Raw genomic sequence first — 17,803 nt, forward strand, 5'->3', positions numbered from 1 at the left:
GAGTCCTCCCATCTCAGCTGTGTAAGCACTGCCCAGGCCGAGGCCCTCCTGCTCCCAGCCGCACGCTTCGAACCAGCTTCCCTCTGGAATCAGTCACCTTCGCGGACCTTTTCTTCCGGGGTGGTGTTTACGGGGGGAAATCACCCGTGGACGAACTCGTCCAAATTCCCAGGTCTGTGAAAACTAACTCGAGCCACCATGGCTGAGCAGCGTCTTCCGGTACCCCGGCTTCGGGGCGTCTCACGGGAGCAGTTCATGGAGCATCTTTACCCACAGGTGAGGAGGCCCGCCGCAGGAAGACAGGGGAGACATCCTGGAACCTTCTGGCTGCCCATCTGCTCTCCTGTAACCCAGAGATTTTCGGGGGAAAGAGACGGCGGCTTGCTGCCAGGGGTGAGAGCAGAAGGAACCTGTAAACCTGCTCGGGAATTAAAAGCCCCGGAGAAAACCCCATCCTGGAGCAGGAGGACCCGAGAAAGCTGCGTGGCATGAAGCATTTTACCAAAGCTCACTGAGAGGTCGGCCTTGGCGGGAGACTTAGAATGAGACGCGTGGCTTTTCTGGCCTCACAGGGTCCCTCGCCCTTCTCTTAGTCCTAACAGCTCCTGACTATTTTGAGATACTAGATTTTTGAAGCTCAGTATTTCAGTCTAACGAAGAATTACAACAGGGAAACCAATGGGAATCTTCCCGTACGTTTCCTCTGGTACAGGTCATTCTTTGGCTTAACCCTGGATCATAATTAAGGCTTAACAAGTCCTTTAGTTTTTTAAAGAAAAAAAGTAGCAGAAAGTAGTTAGATTTTTTTTAAAAGAGAAATTAAGTTTGCTCACAGGACTTTTCAAGAATATCCAAGCTTCAGAATAACAAAGTAAGGATTCTCGCGAATATTCCAAAGGGAAAGTCTCTAAGCATGTTAGTAGCATGTTAGTAGGGTGGGATCTGTAGATATAGCTGCTGGAGTGGCCTGAAGTGTTCCTTTGAGAAGAGAGGATTCCTGACAACCCTAGAAGAATTTCTAATCGAGTCAATATAAAGTGGAATTTAAATTTATTAAGAGGTTTGAAGTTCATGCTTCAATAGAGAGATGCTTTGGGCTATTGTAGTTTGATCAGGTAAAACCATGGTTCACTAACGTTGCACAAGGAGGTTAAGACCTGTCTTTTTGCAGGGTGGTGGTGGCACCTGTTTTTAATCCCAACATTCAGGAGGCAGAGGCAAGCAGATCTGTGGATTCCAGGCCAACCTTGTCTACAGAGCAAGTCCCAGGACAGCCAGGCCTTCACGGAGAAATCTTGTCTTAAAAACAAACAAACAAACAAGAAACAAAACCAAAAACAAAAAATTTAAAAAGACAAGTCTTTTACTGTTAGTGGAGCTTTAGTCTTGCTCATGAGACTCCTAAAATAGATAACCGGCTTACAGGAAAGGGGATAAGCCATACCCAGTCACATACACTTTGGCCTTGGACATGATTTGTTGCTATTATAATATTTATAAAGATAAATATTATCTCTGTGTAGGCAACCTCCCAGCAAAATTTTTTTAATTGTGCTGGAATTATTATTTTTATTTTTTGAGACAGGGTTTCTCTGTGTAGCCCTACTTATTCTGGTACTCTGTAGATCAGGCTGGTCTCAAACTCAGAGATCTACCTTCCTCTGCTTCTGGAGTTCTGGGATTAAAGGCTTGCTCCCTTACATCCTGACTAGTGCTGAATTCTTACCTCTCTGAAGTCTGGTGAGAGACTTGAGACTGCAGGGCGAGGACCTTTCCATTCCTTAATTTTCCCTTTCTGCCTCACCTCCGTTTTAGTAAGTCTGTTGGAAATAGAACAAAACAAATCAATAGGAAGACACAGTGGTTTTTCATCAGTAGTCACATCATTTACTCCTGCACTGAGGTACTAATTCTTTTGGTTTTTTGAGACAGGGTTTCTCTGTGTAGCCCTGGCTGTACTGGAACTCACTCTGTAGACCAGGCTGGCCTCGAACTCAGAAATCCACCTGCCTCTGCCTCCCAAGTGGTAGGATTAAAGGCGTGAGCCACCACTGCCCAGCAAGATACTAATTCTTAACCACATATATTGCCCAAGATTAAGAAGCTTTGATAATTGCCCTTGGTAAGGGTGTATTGAAATAGCAGTCAACTGGTTTATACCAGGTGATTTAACTCTTGGTACAGCTTACAAACTACATGTTTACTTTATAACCAAGCAATTTTTAATTCATTGACAGTTTCATACATGAAAATAATGAATTTTGCTCATTTAACACTCCCATCACTCACTTTCATCCCTGCCCTTCCTGTTGCAACTCTTGTCAACAAACCTCTCTCCTACTTCCGTGTGTGTGTGTGTGTGTGTGCGCGCGCACACACACATGTCCCACTGGGTTTACAGCAATTTCATATTTAAGAGTTTACTTTGCAGATGTTTCTTGAAATATATGACAATACAGTATTCTATTATACTAGTAATTATTAGAAGTAAACTATACATGGAAGTGTAATTAGATAAATTACTGCTCATTCTTTGATATATAAGCTATAAAAAAGAATGTGGTAACTGTTAGCAATAAATTTTAAAGTATATATTCTAAACTTGTAAAAAGAAAACATAGTTCTGAGGCTGAGTGGGTGTGAGCTGGGAGAATGTAGTATGATTATGGCCTTGGGGGAATCAGATTAATATTGTACAATCTAAATAATACAAGAAAAACAAAGAGGGGGGCAGGAAGAAGCAGTTGGATTTCTGTGATTTTGTGGCCAACCTTGTCTACATAGTGAGTTCAAGGCTAGCCAGAGCTATATAGTGAGACTGTCTCAAACAAAACAAGCAGAATTCAAGAGAAGTGAGAAATGATTTTAAAACAACCCTAAAGTAAAAAAATAAACATCAAGCAAACCTATCAGAAGTTGTGGAGAATGGAAAAGTTACCTAAGTTACTTTTAAAACAATACTTTAATTATGTGTCTTCAGTCTAAAGGTAAAAAGGACTGAAAACAGTTTTAATTAGACTTGTGTTTTGTAGCCTGGTGATCTAGCAGTTCTGAGAGTGTTTTCTGGAAATTCTAGAATTTTGCAGATGATTAAATATTGATGGTGGGAAATAAGTTTTTTACTGTTGAACAAAAAAATTGCAAAGATACAAAGACTAGCTTTAGCCTTGCTATATATATTACTCATAATGCATTCCATTTATGTATATGTACATATAGTACATATATGGTTAGAGATAAGTATGTAATTGCATATCTAGATTTTGCATATACCCTTACATGTCTTTTGCTTTTAATACTGAGAAGGCAGAAGTTATGATATAGCACTAAAATAGCTCCTGTAGGGTAGATGAATATAATAAAAACACATTATACACATACATTAAAATGTCAAAAGGAAAGTTTCCAGGGAAAAGAAACCAGAGTTTTCTTAAATGATGAATTGCAAGGCTGGACTGTGAAAATAAAAAAGATAACTGGGTCATCTTATTTTGCTATAAAGTAAGGAAATATTTAGTTTTAAAATTAAGTCACAAACAATCAAACAAAACCAACCAACACAACCTTCTGGTTAAATCTGTAATAATTTGACCATTAAAATTATACCAGTAACGCTGGAGGCAGAGAGAGTGAGTGCCACCTGATGTGCCCTGGGAGTTCTACACCATTCCTTCTGTGGAGCAGTCCTTACTCGATCTAATCATGAAGAACTAGATAAACCCTAATCCAAGGGCATTCAACAAAATAATTGGCCTGTGTGCTCAAATATATTAGGACATAGAAGACAAAGAAAGCTGATGAGCCATTCCAGTTGGAAAGAGCTGTGCTCACTAAATCTGATGTGGCATCTCAGCCTGAATTCTGGGTCAGGGAAAGAACTCAAAAGAAAATTATTGGGATAATTAGTGAAATTCAGATGCACATGGTACGTTATATAATATGTCAGTATGAAATGCAACTTTGATAATTGCTCCATAAGAGAATAGCCTTGTTTTCAGAAGATATACTTAAGTCTTGGAGATGAGAAGACATGATGTTAACAATTTAACTTTGAGATAGTCCAGAAAAATCAGGGTTAATAACATGTCTGTCTTTATACACTGAGTTTGTGAGCAAGTGGTAACACAAATGGAGTGCATATTGGAAAGTTGGTGAGTCAAGTAGAGAGGCCATGAAGATACTTATGTTCTTGCATTTCTTAGAAACTTGAAATGATATCAAAATTAAAAGTTATAAAAATAAGATAAAATTTATATTTTTTCCATAAATAATTTGAAAATACCTTAGTATTTGAATTTATCTCTTGATGAGGCTGTTATGTTTTCCAGTTCTTAAGTTTGTTCTAGCTGTCTGATGTAGGTCATCTATATAGTTTAGTAATAGTACAAACTATTAGATTAAGTTGGACATCTTAGGCTGAGATGAAAACCACACTCTGATACCAAGGCAGCATTTGATGGAGCGCTGGTTTTCACAGTTGCTGTGTTTTTCATCTTCCTTACAGAGAAAGCCTCTTGTGTTGGAAGGACTTGACCTAGGCTCTTGTACAAGCACATGGACAGTGGATTACCTGAGTCACACTGGAGGGACGAAAGAAGTGAAGGTTCACGTTGCTCCAGTTGCACAGATGGACTTCATCAGTAAGAACTTTGTCTATAGGTATTTTCTTCTGAGGTTACAAATAACTTTTCAAATCTTCAAAAATAGTTTTACATCATTATATAAAGACCATACTGCATTTCATCTTTAGTCTAGTTTATGTAATCATGGAATAGCTTACTCCTTTTTAATGAGTGGTTTAAAAGACAAGAATTCTGAGTTTATATAATTGTACAGAGACATTTTCCACAGGTTTATTTTTTAAATATAGGGTGCACCCTGTGTTCTGTGGAGTCGGGGAACAGAGAATTTCTATTCTTGGAGTTAGGTTGCTTCTGAAGTTGTGCTCTATGTTCGCTCAGTCTTTACTGACCCATTTCTGCTGCCATTACCCAGCACAGGAAGTTTTCTTAAAGCCTGTTATTTTTTTCTTCCTCTCAAAAAGCAGAGGGCTGCCTGTATTTGGTATACACTTTCTTTAGTTTAGTAGCATTTAAAACCCATGCTGAATCTTCTGATGAAATGACCTTGCATGCTGATAACATCTTTCATGCTTGTTTGATACTGTGTCATCTTTGATGAGTAAATCAGCTGCTGAAGGTCTAAGCTTGAAAGCCTTAAGGTCACCTTGTATATGTAATGTGCTATTTATTCCCATGCAGTTCATTAAAAATGTTAGTTTAAAAAAACAATGTTCACATTCTAAGCATATACAGTTCCCAGTAAATGAAATCTATTGAAAAGACCCTGTTATTCACAGAGGATTTCAGGTTAGAGATGAGCTGAATGGTTTCCGTCCAGGCCGTTCCACTTTCCAAGCCTGTGTGGTAGTTGCCACAGCACTTCTCAGCAGCTGAGTGAGTAGCCACCACTGTAGTTCTGGGATACTTCGCAGGCCACAGATTGAATTTAATTGCCATAAGTTTTTCTAAGGGTAAGAACTTGGCACTTTAAATTTAATCAAGAAAGTAGAAGAAAGTACTGGAGTGATGAGTGGTCTTCAGTCTTGGTTAATATTACTTATTTTTTATAGTCTAATGCGGTAACAAGTGGGTATTGAAACTTTATCCTGAATGGGTTTGATGTTTTCTTATGTCTTAAACTTTTCAAAACTTGATTTTCAAATACATACATAATGAAATAGATTCGATTCCAGCTTCTTCAAAGCCTTTCACTAGAGCTACTGGGAACATGAACAATTATTTTAGTGCAAGGAAAAAAAAGTAGAGGGCCAAGCATATGCAAACCACAAAATGGCTTTTCTACCTTGTATCCCCATTACACCTACTTGGTAATGAGACTGACAGATTTTCAGTGGGGGACTGGAGGACAAACTTTTGAAGATTTCTTTGTCTTGCTATTGATATAGTACTGTCTTCATGATTGAGAAATGGTTTTGCAATTTTTAAAAAATTAATCAATTAATTAATTGGTAATAGGGTTAGAAGCCAGAGTCTGGTGATAGCTAGGAAGCCTTCTGCTGCTAAACTACATCTGGAAAGTGCTTTTAGTTCTGGAAAGTTCTAGGACAACTGGAGCAAAAATAACCCTCTAACTTGAAAAGTATGGTATACTAGAAACAAACATCGTTTCTTAAATGTCTAACCATTTTCTCTAGAAGCTGTAACATGGAAGGTAGAGCAGGAGTGAGGGGCAGCAATGTCTTCCCTAGTAATCTCGCTACTCATGTGAGACTAGTAGCTTGTCCCATTTAAATTTGTTTGCCCTTACACTTGAAGATATGGGCCACTCAGAGCCCCCAAATCTGTGTTACTTTAATTGTAAACTTAGATTTTACGTGGATGAGTTGCTTTCATGTATGTCTGTGCACCGCAGTAAGTATACTGCATGTATGTATGTGCATGTATGTATGTGCACCGCAGTAAGTACACTGCATGTATGTATGTGCATGTATGTATGTGCACCGCAGTAAGTACACTGCATGTATGTCTGGTGCCCAAGGCCAGAAGAGGGCATTGGAAAATCTGAGATGGGAGTTACAGATGGTTGTGAGCCATGTATCCGAGTTGGGAACTGAACACACATGGTCCTCAAGAGCAGCAGAGCTCTCAAACACTGAGCCTTCTCTGCAGCTCTAGTTTGTGGAGTTTCAAAGTAACCTGATGCTGTGGAAGCATCTCTCTCAGTAACTTGAACAGAAGGACAGTGACCTTTGAAGATCCATCTGTACCATAAATTTAAAATCTTTAAGGCTAAAAATTCAGATAACAGGTCAAATTTATATACTGCTAAATGAGGTTTGAATACTCAGGATTCCATCCACATGGATTATATTAAAACCTGCAGTTTTCAAAGCATGTGATGCTCAACTATATCAGTACTGCATGCATAGTGAATGAATTACTAGTTAGTGTGTTATTTTTACATCTAAGGATTCTGTTATGTTTCTTTCAGAACTTTACCTTTTAACAAGTTGGTCCAGAGAGCAGCTGAAGAAACACATAAAGAATTCTTCATTTCAGAGGTAATTTTTTTTTTTTTTTTACGAAATCACCAAAGCCATGGGTTTTATGTGTGTATGCATGTGTGTGGAGGCCAGAGGTTGGTATCAGGTATCATCCTCAATCACTCTCTCCCTTATTTCTTATGAGGAAAAGCCTTTAGGAATCTGGAAGGTTAGCTAATCAGTAGGCTCCAGTGAATCTCCCATCTTTGTCCCCAGTACCAGAATTATAATTACACACTACCACATAAGGCTGTTTTCACATTGGTGCTGGGTATTGAACTAGCCTCTTGTATACACAGCAAGCACTTTATCTATTGAGCCATCCCTCAATGGACTTCTTTGTAAAGGACCAGTAGGTTGCTTTCTACAAACGATTAAAAATAATGATATCTCAGAGTTCTAATTCCTGATAGCCATTCTTTGTGTTGTTTGTTTGTTGTTTTTTGAGACAGGGTTTCTCTGACTATCCTGGAACTCACTCTGTAGACGAGGCTGGCCTCGAACTCAGCGATCTACCTGCCTCTGCCTCCCAATGCATAGCCATTCTTAAACTTAGGTTGGCTATTCTACAAACTGTAGCTCTGCTATTTATTAGCTCTCAAACCTTGGCCAAATTATTTTTTCTTAACTGTACTTATCTCTACGTGAAGACTAAAAACTACTTATTTCATAAGGTTTTTGTAAGGCCTAAGCAAATAAAATAATGTATGCTTATCAGTGTGCCTGACACAGAAACTACCCATCAATTATTAATCATTAATCCTATTTCCTCTGAAAGAGTTCAAATGTTAATAGAAAACTTTTCTTTTCATATCTTACGTTATAATTTCCACATTTGATAGTTACGAGTAGTTTCTTTTATCTGTGTAACATTTGTTCAAGATTAAAGCAGGATTTTACATTATAGTGTAGTTCTGAGTAATTATATATTTAAATATCTTGATTAGGGCATTAATTAATGCTTACATGTAAGTACAGTTTTAAGTTATGTTAGAGTTGAAGTGACACCTTAGTTGGTAAACTATTTGCACAATAAGCATGAGGATGTAGGTTCGATCCCAGCACGTATGTAAAAATGCTGGGCATCCTGGCATATACTTATAATAATTTTAGTGCTGGGGACTAAATCCTCATGAGAGACAAGAGGATCCTGGAGCCCACTGACCTACCTGCATAGCCAAATTGATGAGCTGTCTCAGAAAACAAGGTAGACAGCCATCTTGAGAAGAAACACAAGGGCTGTTCTTCCAGCCTAGCCAGGATTAGAATGTCTCTTAAACCAGCCTTCCTTAGTTGTTCCTCAGTACTGTGCCATTCTTTGCATGTGGATATTCATTGCTTTTAAGGATTTGTTTTCTCATCAAAAGCTAATGAATGGCATAGATTTAAATTGCCATGAAATTTGTCATAAAAGAATCAGACGAACTAAAAGGTTACATTTAAAAATTTTGGAGTGTACATGAACAGATTTACATGGATTCTCAGTTAAGTTCTAAGGAAAGTTGACACTAAGATTGGACTCAGAGCATCAGGGAGTAATGCCTGTGAGAGGAAGGAAGAGGAAGCTGGAGAGGACTTGGGGTGTGTGGTGGGGAGCCATCAGACACAACTGTACAGAGCTGCCAGTCTGCCAGTTCCCTGTGAACCCTGAGCAGAGACTATTCATCAGAGGAGTCCTGCATATGTGGCAGCTTCTAGACCTCTCACCATCTTTGATTATTGCTTGGGTCTACCATATGTGGACAGTGTAATCTGGGGTCACATGCTGAGGTGAACATGAAGAAATCGATAGCTAGCAGCCCCAAATTAAATGCATTCTTTTCAAATAAGCAAGAGCTCCTTCTTGATGGAGAACTGAGCAATACATCTCTGCTAAATCACAATTCAAATTTTGAAGAATATACTTTGAAGCTTATATCAAGAATGATTTCATTGTGGCACTAAAATATGAAAACAGCTAAATTGTTAATTTATAATTGTAGATTTATAAAGTTCAGTGAGATATAACTTGAAGTTTATGTTATAGCAGTCTGTATTGGTTTCTTGGAAGGCAGAATTCTTCCATTGGATTGTGCCTATACTTGAACTGCTTGATCTCAGTTCTACGTCTCCAAGGAAATGACATAGCAGGGGTGGTTTTGTTGTTTGTGGTGCTAGTAATAGAATCAGGGTGCCACGGGTGCTGGGAACTTCGGACTTAGCCCCACAGTGACTATTTTATAACCCATTCTCTTGTTTAGCTACTCAGGTAGTCAGAAGTGTAAATGATAACTTTTGAAACTACTTGCATCATTTCTGAGTCATGCATGAGCTGACTCTTCAGAAGGTCTTGGTGCAAGAATGCAGGTGATTGGGGATAAACACAGTCCTGGTTTTTTAATGTGCTAAAGGGTGAGGTTATTATTTACCTCATTTTGTATTGTATCAAGTTTATTGTTGAACTCATTTTATTTACCAAGTGTTAAAACCATGTGAGTTGAAGTATACGTTACCCAGGAGCTTCAGGCATGCTTATATTGCCTTTAGAATTGTTTTATTTACTGTTTTGTGGATCCAGTTTTGAGCAGCATACATTTCTTTTTGTGGCCACCAGGGAGCATCAGTAGAAAGGGTAAGGTAATTGAACTTTTGATATGATTTAACCAAATCATATTATAAGATTCACTCCCTTCTTATTTCTTTTTATTTTTTTTAATGAATGCTGATGGTATTTTTCTTTGGGATGTTTAAGGATGAGAAATACTACTTACGGTCACTTGGAGACGACCCGAGGAAGGTAAGAATTGTGGATTTGAAGCAGTCACTTAAAATGTCAGTGAGCATTTTCACATTATCACTCTAAATTTTATATTATTGTTGGACATATAATCTATGTCACTGTCATCAGTTTCTTTTGATGATCTGTGCCCCTGAATGAGAAATGTTTAAAAGTTGATTATTTACTCAGAATTACGGAATCTTAGAATCATCTAATTTACACACAGCAAGAATCCTTATTGCTAAAGCTCCACTGATGACATACTTACCTAAAACTACTAGAGATTCATTAGATGAGCCTTTATGTTTATTCGGAGCCAAATTATTAAGAAAAAAATATATGAGTCTTGCTGAAAGTAGGAAGAACTCCCTCACTTGGAAGGTTGGGCATTGCTACTGTGCTTTTCCCATCATCGGCTTTAAAGCCCGGGATGAAGACTGCCTCTTTGTCCTCACTATTTGATGTCTGAGCGACTCAGTGATCCTCAAGCCTGTGTGTGTTTATTACGAAATTCTTTCCAGATTCTAATCTAAGTACTTTTGTATGTCTGTCAATTCAGGATGTTGCAGACATCAGACAGCAGTTTCCATCATTAGGAGGAGATATTACGTTTCCAATGTTCTTCAGAGAGGAGCAGTTCTTTTCCAGTGTTTTTCGAATTAGTTCACCTGGATTGCAACTCTGGACTCACTATGATGTATGTTACAAAATAAGAAATGTAAACGTTCAGAAGTCTATTGCTCTTACAGGTCTAATGTTCATGGTTTGACTTGGCTAGTGTGTAGATCTCTTCAGTCTCATGGGCTGAAAGGCGAAGCTGTGAGAGTAAGAGGGCAGGAGTAATGTGGAATCGGCTGAGAGCAAAGCCTAGTTCTTGCATCATCACAGACATAACAAACCAGGGGGAAAAGGGAGTTATGGTTTTGGCCTGTGAAAAGGGGTCTCTGGGGTTAGTATGGGGGAAATGTAGAAAGGCAAAGCAGTATGATAGAAAGTGTCTTAATGAAACAGTTGACTGGCTGTCCAAGTCATACTATACAGGGGAAAGGTAGAGCTTATAGGGAAGGATTTGCAAGAATAAGAATTAGAGGTAGGCGGGCGGTAGTGGCTCACGCCTTTAATCCCAGCACTTGGGAGGCAGAGGCAGAGGCAGAGGCAGGTGGATTTCTGAGTTCGAGGCCAGCCTGGTCTACAGAGTGAGTTCCAGGACAGCCAGGGCTACACAGAGAAACCCTGTTTCGAAAAACCAAAAAAAAAAAAGAAAAAAAAAAAAGAATTAAAGGTATCTGGAGGTCTTAGGATATATCCTTTAAGAATATCGTTTGTTTATTGATTTGTATATGAGCAGGATGTGCAGTCTTTGATCTTGATTCTGTGTTGTTATGGTTTTATTTGATGAAATATACATGTAAACATAACAAGCAAAATTTAAATGGTGTTGTGTACAGTTTGGTGTTGGCAGCCGGAGAAACAAGAATCTAATGCAGTAACCAGTACTTTTCCAGAGCCTTTTGGTGTTTTGAAATGGGACTCTTGTTTTGAACCCCTGGCTGGCCTTGACCTTAGACCTTTCTTTCTTTGCCTCCCAACTGGCAGGAATCTAGGTGTGTGACAACACGCCAAACTGTGATGTCATGTATATGGATTTTCTAGTATATCCCAAAACTTCCAGGGGATTGCAACATAGTAACTCTATAATTAGATGAGACAGACATGAAATCTTAGCATATTTTCAAAGTTGTATTGGAATGATTGGTGAGAAAATGATGTGCTTCATACATTTTTAGCTTCATAGATTATGTTTTAAGTATTTCATTTGACATTGAATTACAATAGAATAGAATGCTTTTCTTAAGAAGAAGTCAGAGGAAGAAAAGTTATAATTACAGAGTTAAGGTTTGCTAGTGAAGGGTTAGTTCTAAAAGAAGATTGTCAGTAGTAACAATCCAGGGATGATCGCTCACTCAGTGTATGTCTTAATTCTTCAACTGAGTCATGTGCCTCTGCCTTTTAACATTTGCACAATCTGCACCAAGAGAGGGTACCCTTTATATACCCAGGGAAAGTTAACAGCGATTCATTGAGAAGCATACTATGGAAATTTGCCTGATTGTGTAGTCCTCTACAAATAGTCTCATAATCACAGTTTTCGTGACCATGCTGTGGGTGATGTATATGCAGTGTTTAACAGTAGCTGTATTAGTGCTTTCTATTTGACCCAAGGTATTCCTCAACAACTTAATAAGGTAAACATTAACCAAAGGCAGCCTTAGGTGTACTTAACACTGTATTTCCACTTCCTGTTTTCCTAATTCACTGGTCCTTTCCATGTTTCTTAACATGGGAAAGAATGTCTTCAGTAAAGACACTTGTGTATGGAATAAATTTTTTTTTTCCTTTGGTTTGAACTATAACTGTAAGAGTTCTGTGTAAGTCAAGTCTCACAAAAGGAATAGGGTTTAAGTAACATGTATTAACTCAGATATGTGATCTCAGCTGCTCAGAGCTGAGGCCTGAGGATCAGAAGGTCAGTGTGGGGGACATAGTAAGATCCTGTGCAACCCGCCCCCCATCCGCCCCCATCCCCCCAAAAAGAAAGAATAGGGTTTGAAGTGAGCTATTTAGAATGTCATTGAATTGAATTTTAGATACTGCTTACACATCTCCTTATTGATCTTTAGGTAATGGATAACTTTTTAATACAAGTGACAGGAAAGAAGCGAATTACACTGTTCAATCCTCGGGATGCACAATATTTATATTTATCAGGTATGGTTTAATTTATGCTTCTAGAATTTATTCAGTTATTTTTAAATAATATAGGAATTCTATGTTGTAGGATACTTCTTCCTAAATGTACTGTATTTTCCATTGTGTGTATAGTGATGGATAGGCAGTATAAAGAAGGCGTTTTCAAGGCCAGGTGTAGTGGCACACTCCCTAAATCCCAGCACTGAGGAGGCTGAAGCTAGTGGATTTCTAGGTAGGCTGGGCTACAGAGTGAATTCCAAGTCAGCCCTGGCTACACAGAGAAACCCTGTGTCAAAAAAACAAAAACAAACAAACAAACAAAACCAAAAAAACCCAAACCAAACCAGAGGATCAGAAGTTTAAGACCAGTCCTTGCTCAGCTGCATATAGTTCAAGGCCAGCCTGAGATATGTGAGAAGCTGTCTCAAAAACAAAAAAACCCAAACAAACAAACAAATACACACACACACACACACACACACACACACACACACACACACACACACAGAGTTTTCAGATTATCTTATAGCATTGCATAGATGATGGATGTCAGTTGTCATATTTAAAGAATGGTCATTGAAAATTATCTTAGGTTCCAGAAAAATAGTTAGTCTCTCAGTATGAATATAGTAATTGAAAAGAACTAAGTTTCAAGTTTATATTTGTGATTGCTTTCTAAAATGTGGACTTGGTTCAACCATGATCTCTCTTGGGGGCTTCAGGTTCTAAATCAGAAGTGCTGAATATCGACAGCCCAGACCTGGATAAATACCCACTCTTTCCTAAGGCAAGGAGGTATGAGTGCTTCCTTGAAGCTGGTGATGTCCTGTTCATTCCTGGTAAGGATTCTAAACCTTCGTGTCTAGATATCCCAGCTGCCTATGTTCTTCAGAACAGTAAACTTATACAAGTTTATACCTCTTAGCAACAGGGCGTCGTACCATTAGTGTAGGGATGTAGTAGCTCACTCCATCTGTGGTATTCACATAACTACATGATGTGTTCTCAAAATGTATTCCTGTCATAAAGCAATCCATAACTTGTTAAGGTAGTATTGTGAGTTACTTCACTAAAAACATGAATACCATTGTATCTGAGAAAAGATTGTACCTGGTTGTTTTCTTAAAAACTATTTTATTTCTAAAGTATATGGACATTTTAGAATGGTAAAAAAAGTTATCATTTTTAAAAGATTATGGGGTTTTATTAAATATTATAATATCAACATCTGAAATTTTTTCCTGTATAGTTTCTATGTTCAATAAATACACATTTGTTGCGGTAAATCTCTCGCCCATTGGTAGTCCATAGAAGAAAAGACACAAGTCAATAAATATCAAATGAATGCTGCATGCCTAGATTGGGCAGATTTACCATTAAACTACACTATTCCCCGGTTATGAGAGCTCTTAACAACTTGCGGTTTCCTAGGTCAAGGTCTTCTTCGTCTTCTCTCTCTCCACCAACTGCCCTCTGCTTCGACCAACTGCCAACTCCGCTGCTTCTCCCTCCAACGGCTCCCTGGTCTTCCTCCTTTTTTCTGCCTCTGGCTCCTCCCACTCCTCTTCTACTGCCCAATCATTGGCTATAGCCTTTATTTAACAAATTTGATTGGACAGAAGGTTTACAAGATTCACTCCTCCTTCGCAGCCCCTCCCAGGAGTGGAGTTACCATGACAACAAGAGGCTAGGGACTATCCACCACATTTCCCCCTTTTTGTCCAATAATAAAAAAAAATTTTTTTTTCTTTTCACATATTAATTGAACACTAACTATATTACCATGTTGTGATTGTTAAAGTACAAAATAAACCTAACACCCAGTCCATCATTTTTGTTAATTAAATAGAACCTTTGCCATCTCTCTCAATTAAAAAACTTAGTTCTGAACCTGGCTTATGTCCTGTCTTCAAAATGAATAGCATCTGAAAGTCATCTTCTCAAAGTAAATAGCCTGGGTTGGCTGTGAGATTATAAATCTTCAACCCCATCAGAAATCCAGGATGACTAGTTAATTAAAGATATGGGAAGCACAAAGCGTGGCTTCTAAAACTCAGCCAATTTAAATAGACCACTGAACATCTAGACAGTTCCTTATTTCAAAACGTTGGAGCATCTGGTCTTCAGCCTTAGGGAACACTTTATTATTTATCAGTATTGCTATATTTATTTTTTTGATATACTATGTCTTCTCAAAAGACAAAGCTCTAGATAAAAAATTCTTTGCCTTGGAAAAGAGATTACAAGAAACAATAGAACTTTTGGTACAGGATAGAGATGAGATTTGAAGATTATAAAGACCAAAAGTAATGGGGTTTATTGGCCAATTTCACTTGTGTAATTCTATTTGCTGTAATTAATATATTTGTAGTCCTAAACTATTGATACCTTTATTCAGTGGTAGAATTAACTTTTGAAATATTTGTAAACAGTAAAAAATCAGGTGACATACTTGGTTAGATTGTAATTCCTTGAGCATAAGGAGCCATGTTCTCGCTAAGTTTTATAATCCTCAGAGAGCAGCACGTGCCATACAGTGACTCATGACTGCTGCACTGGCTGACCACTGGACTCTTCAGCAACCACAGCATTGTCTTAAGTCTACTGCCATTTTGTAAATTAAAGTTTTGGTTTTTATATCTTTAGAACATGATTAGAGCTATGTAGTTTTCTCTTATTCTGCATTTGGTTTTTGTAGGTTAAATATTTGCATATATTTTAATATAAAACCAAGATTCCCACTTTTAGATTTAATTATCAGAATTTTAGCTTGTTCCGTTATATTGACAAGTGAAAGAAGATTCTGAAAGACCTTATAATTAAAACTGAAAGTGTTGTAAGATTACTTTTATAAATAAAAGTATTGTTTTTCCATGAGCACTCTTAGAAGGTATGCCTTTGCCGTTTAAACCCTCCTTTCACGGGACTAAAACATTTCCTGGCATGATTAGCATCCCGTCTGCTACACTGAGGTGGTCTTTCATATTTTTCTAGCACTTCCATTTTGAAAATGTTAGTTGAAAACAGTAAACTTTCTAGTGAAAATGACAAAATAGCTCAATAATGGGATCAAGTTTCCTCTTTGTCACCACTACATTTGCTGTAGTTTTTCATAATTATAGTAAAGGAGCTGAAAAAAATAGAGGATGGACCTAAGTACCTTAGAAATGTAAAAATGAAGCAACAGTGCATGCTGCCCACGTTAGGAATCAAACTGCCCCGGAACAGGAAGTATTTGAGACCGAGTACTGTATCGAGTCCCAAAGGACAAGGCATAGTCTTTAAATAATTAAAATGTCTATCTACAAAATGCTCCATGCTCTGATGTGGTTGTGTAAATCAGGAAGTGTAAACACGGAACACAAAAGACTGCCCTGAAGCTGAGAGTCTCAAAGCAAGTACGACTTTATTATGTCCTTCAAGCTAGATGGGAAAACAATTCTCAGGCGTTGAGAACAAGGGCTGTGCTCCTGATGCTGAGCTAGCTGGCAGATAAGTGAGTGACGGAAGCAGGGAGCATGCGAGCCACGGGAGCGTGCTACAGACTGGTTTTGTGCAACTCGTGATAGTTCACTGACGTTTGTTTTTTAAACTGTAGGTTTTATTTTTAACTTTTTTTTTTTTTTAAAACAAAACTTCTGCAGCTTTATGGTTCCATAATGTAGTTTCTGAAGAGTTTGGAGTGGGGGTGAATGTCTTCTGGAAGCACCTTCCATCGGAATGCTATGATACAACAGATACCTATGGCAACAAAGATCCTGTAGCAGCAGCCAGAGCAGTGCAGATTTTGGACAGAGCTTTGAAAACACTGGCTGAATTACCAGAGGAATACAGGGACTTCTATGCGCGCCAAATGGTCTTACGTATTCAAGACAAAGCCTACAGCAAGAACTGAATAAAAAATGAACTAAATGGAATAAAATTTTAAAAATAAATGGAAAGCAGCTCAAGTATTTGAAAACTATAACATTTAAAATTTAAAGACGCTTTTTAAAATAGGAAACATAAGTTTGAGATTTATAGTATAAAAGGAGATGCATATCTGATTTCTACTTGGTAACTGAGGGTATTTAGTAGGACAATTCTTTAGCTCTAAGATGTAAATAAGTAAAATTTGGAGTTAATAAAAAAAAAATCTATTGAACCACACTACATAAAGTCTACTGATGGAGTGGCCTTCTTTGTTTTTTCCAGTGATTTAGTGATACTACCAAAACCTTGTTCACCCCATCCCCCACCCTACTGTCTTTCAACCACAGGATTGGCATTATCCTAGGTCTAGCTACCCTCGTGGTCATGGGATGATTGCCAGTAGCAGCTGGGGCCTTGTGTGTCTTCATTTGTATGCAGTGGAGGAGTCTGGCTGGAATCCACAGGCACGGTCTTACATGAAGCAGCTTTCCAGAATTCCCTTAGCCTTAATGCTTTGAAATGCCTTCCCCCTGTCCATCAGTGAGTCTGTTGTTATCACATGCTATTATTACACATTGGAGTGGGCTGCTCTTCCTTGAGGTACAAGAAGTGTATTAAGACAACAGAATGATTAAGTTTAGATATTTAAGAAAACTTACTGGCTGCTTTGAATTATCAGGACTGAGAATAAGTAGTTTTGATAGTGTGATAGATCATGAGTTCTGGGATTTATCTGAAAGAAATCTCACTTGCTGCCAGCCTTTCCTGATGTTTTTCCTTCAAATACTTCTGTAGTAGTTCTCATTTTTCATTTATTTATTTATTTATTTTATTTTAGTATATGTAAGTACACTGTAGCTGTCTTCAGGCACCTCAGAAGAGGGCATCAGATTTCATTACAGATGGTTGTGAGCCGCCATGTGGTTGCTGGGATTTGAACTCAGGACCTCCAGAAGAGCACTGACTGCTCTTCACCACTGAGCCACCTCACCAGCCCGTAGTTCTCGTTTTTCAAATACTCGTTTTTTTTTTTTTTAGATGAGAAATCCCACTAATGTAATTTTTGAAGACAGTGAGCTGTGCATGTACATGTTCCCCGTAACTAATTCACTCAGTTGAACAACTGACCTTACTGAATGTGTGTCCATCAAAAGTAATCTAAGGCTCTCAATTTAATACATTGCAGAGGAAGTATTTACTCTTGAAGATAGTAATCATTCACTGTTTAGAGTTGAACTAATTTCACGGATTCAAAGGAAATGGTAATAGACAAGAAAGGAAAAGTATATAAAAAAATTTGACTTTTCCTAGGCATC

General features: G+C 38.1%; 1 protein-coding gene across 5 annotated transcripts; it reads left to right on the forward strand.

The window, feature by feature from the left end:
- The first annotated feature begins 6 nt into the window (after nucleotides 1–6).
- On the forward strand, nucleotides 7–16,724 carry Tyw5 (tRNA-yW synthesizing protein 5). Of its 5 annotated transcripts, XM_034497500.2 has the most exons (9): nucleotides 7–276; nucleotides 4,505–4,640; nucleotides 7,015–7,084; nucleotides 9,798–9,842; nucleotides 10,181–10,205; nucleotides 10,384–10,521; nucleotides 12,506–12,593; nucleotides 13,298–13,414; nucleotides 16,220–16,724. In XM_034497500.2, exons 1-9 carry the CDS (start codon nucleotides 199–201, stop codon nucleotides 16,468–16,470), a joined length of 948 nt encoding a protein of 315 aa, XP_034353391.1. In that variant the 5' UTR covers nucleotides 7–198; the 3' UTR covers nucleotides 16,471–16,724. The 5 variants fall into 5 exon arrangements, with proteins under 5 accessions (XP_034353391.1, XP_076788009.1, XP_034353387.1 ...); XM_076931894.1 differs by lacking the exon at nucleotides 10,181–10,205 and having other exon boundaries at nucleotides 7–393; nucleotides 4,505–4,659; XM_034497496.2 differs by lacking the exon at nucleotides 10,181–10,205 and having other exon boundaries at nucleotides 4,505–4,659.
- The last annotated feature ends 1,079 nt before the right edge of the window (nucleotides 16,725–17,803 follow it).

Source organism: Arvicanthis niloticus, chromosome 3 (assembly GCF_011762505.2).
Source record: "Arvicanthis niloticus isolate mArvNil1 chromosome 3, mArvNil1.pat.X, whole genome shotgun sequence".
Classification (NCBI taxonomy): Eukaryota; Metazoa; Chordata; class Mammalia; order Rodentia; family Muridae; genus Arvicanthis; species Arvicanthis niloticus.